Raw genomic sequence first — 2,615 nt, forward strand, 5'->3', positions numbered from 1 at the left:
AAAAAAAAAAAAAAAAGAATGAGTCAAGGGGGAAAAAATAGACTCCTAGGTCTGAAAGGTACCTGGGGGCCAGATCACGTAGGACCTTTAGACCATTAGAAGGGCTTCAGCTTTGACTACGACAGGGGGTCATTAGAGGGCTTTGATCAGAGAGAAGGACATGATCTGACTTAAGATTTAACAGGATTCCTCTCTCTGCTGTGCTGAGAATAGACTCTAGGGAGTCAAAGGCAAACGATAATGGTCATTAGGACCAGGATGGTCACATCGGAGGTAACATCTAACTTCGGATGTATTTTGAAAATAAAGTTGATGGGAACTGCTGACAAAGTGTATGTGGGGTGTGAACGAAAGAGAAGAATTCAACACGGCCTGAGTGGCTTTTGGCCTGAGTGGCTGGAAGGATGGAGGTGCTGTTACTGACATGGGGATGAATGTGGTGGGTTTGGGGGTGACGATCAGTTTTGGACATGTTGCGTTGAAAATGCACAGTGGACACGCAAGTAGAGCTGGAAAATGGGCAGTGGGATATATGAATCCAGAGTTTAAATACATATATTTGCATTTGGTAAGTCAGTTGATTTAAAGAAAACAAATAATAGAGGTAGTATATGCATCTGGCGAAAATCATGACGGAAGCGCAGGAGGGGGTGGCCTTGGGGGAACACTGTGGCAGGCGGGCAGAAGCCAGAGGCGGTCCTGAGAGGGGAGGGCGTGTGTGGGGGAAGAAGAGCTGACCCCTCGCCTCCCCCATCTCCTGTCACTTCCATCCTAGGGCAGAAATGTGAGCTGTGGCTCTGCGGATGTGCTTTCACCCTTGCTGATGTCCTCCTGGGAGCCACCCTGCACCGCCTCAAATTCCTGGGACTGTCCAAGAAATACTGGGAAGATGGCAGCCGGCCCAACCTGCAGTCCTTCTTTGAGAGGGTCCAGAAACGCTTTGCCTTCCGGAAAGTTCTGGGCGACATCCACACCACTCTGCTGTCAGCAGTCATCCCCAACGCGTTCCGGCTGGTCAAGCGGAAACCCCCATCTTTCTTTGGGGCATCCTTCCTCATGGGCTCCCTGGGTGGGATGGGCTACTTTGCCTACTGGTACCTCAAGAAAAAATACATCTAAAGCCAGGCCCCAGGCTTGGTGTCTGACTGTTGGTGTCTCTGTCCTGTGCGATTCCCAGTGAGCTCTCAGTAACGCACCGTCTCATGCACACTTGGACAGCCCCTCCCACCCCTTGTTCGGAGTAATTCTATCGTCAGTCTGAAAACATTCCATAGTTTAGGAGTAGATGTTGCCAGTGTCGTGAGTTGAGGCCACGGTTCTACTGAAGGAGAGAAAGAGTGAGTGGGGGAGAGAGAGAGAGAGAGAGAGAGAGAGAAACAAACAAAAACACGAATGCCTTTTTTTTTCGATTCAAGGTCTCAAGATGGAACTGTGGGGACTGGTTAGGATCCAAGGTGAGTCCCAGGTCATTTCATTCACCAGGGCCCAGATTCTGGGAGGTGCTGGGGGCCCGGAGGGCCTGACCCCTCGCCTCCCCTTCCCTCTTGCCCAGGGAACTCTTCCACAGGACAAAGCCAACATCAAGACTTGACTCTTCTAAGCGCTACCTCCGGGTGGGGCTGGAGACCTGGAGACCCCACGGGAGGCCCCTGAAGACTGGAAGGGGCTTCATTCTCCTCCTGGAACTGAGACAGCACTGGCCGAGCCAAGGCAGTGACTTGTAGCCACAGGCCATGTCTGGGGCCGACGCCATGAGCACACCCTCCCATTCCCCTCTTGATTTGGCCAGTGTGCTTGGTCTGGCACTTTACTGGAAGTCCCTGAAGGCAGTGTCCATCCTCCTCTTCCCACCCAGAGCTGAGTTTTCCCACCATGTGAGGTGGACTTTCAGGAAGAGCCACACTGATCTTCTCTCAGAAGTTCAGCCCTGGCCGGAGTGCAGGGGTGGGTCTGGAGGTGGATGGCCTTCAGGTCCCTCCTCCAGACTCTGCCAAAGCCATCTCTGTTAACGTCTGCCTTCCCCTTCACTCTCAGGGCTCCCCCCACGCCCTACCGTGCCGTGCAGGGGGGTTTCTGCGTCCACGCTGCCCGTCCTTGCGGCGTCTCACTTCCCTGTGCCTTTTGCATGTTGGGAGAGGGTCTGGGTGTCACTGCCGCTCATGCTTAGAAACCACTGAAAGCTCCCAATAAAAAGCATCAAGGAGGAGCAGCTGCTTTTCATTTCTAAACCTGTGTTGTCCATCTAGTTCTCGTTTCCAGAGTTTGGGGCCAGAGGGGTGGAGGTACGATGTTGAGACTCAGTGAGTCTGACTCTCCTGACTCTCACCAATGTTTTGACCATTTCACTTCTGGTGAGAAGGAAGAGATGGCTGATGGCTGCTTGGGGGGCCCAAGGCTGGATCTGGGGAGGCCACGTCTTTTGTTTGTTTTTTGGCTGCACCGCATGGCTTAAGGAATCTTCGTTCCCCAACCAGGGATCAAACCCGGGCCCGAGGCAGTGAAGCTCTGAGTCCTAACCACTGGACTGCCAGGGAATTCCCACGGCCAGGTTTTATCTGATAGGAAAGGATAGACAGGATGTTAGAGCACATGTCCAGTACTTTAAGGCCCAGCTG

The 2,615-nt window shown here is 52.9% G+C and overlaps 1 protein-coding gene across 6 annotated transcripts in view; it reads left to right on the forward strand.

The window, feature by feature from the left end:
• Nucleotides 1-2,302, forward strand: part of GDAP1L1 (ganglioside induced differentiation associated protein 1 like 1) — a 21,668-nt gene extending 19,366 nt beyond the window's left edge. For 3 of the 6 annotated variants that reach the window (XM_007464761.1, XM_007464763.1, XM_007464764.1), the window contains one exon: nt 776-1,119. In XM_007464761.1, coding sequence (XP_007464823.1) covers nt 776-1,119 — 344 coding nt within the window. Of the gene's footprint in view, nt 1-775 lie in introns of all 6 variants that reach the window. The other 3 variants (XM_007464766.1, XM_007464765.1, XM_007464762.1) reach the window with 2 other exon arrangements.
• The last annotated feature ends 313 nt before the right edge of the window (nt 2,303-2,615 follow it).

Source organism: Lipotes vexillifer, unplaced genomic scaffold, assembly GCF_000442215.2.
Source record: "Lipotes vexillifer unplaced genomic scaffold, Lipotes_vexillifer_v1.1 scaffold53, whole genome shotgun sequence".
NCBI classification, from domain to species: Eukaryota; Metazoa; Chordata; class Mammalia; order Artiodactyla; family Lipotidae; genus Lipotes; species Lipotes vexillifer.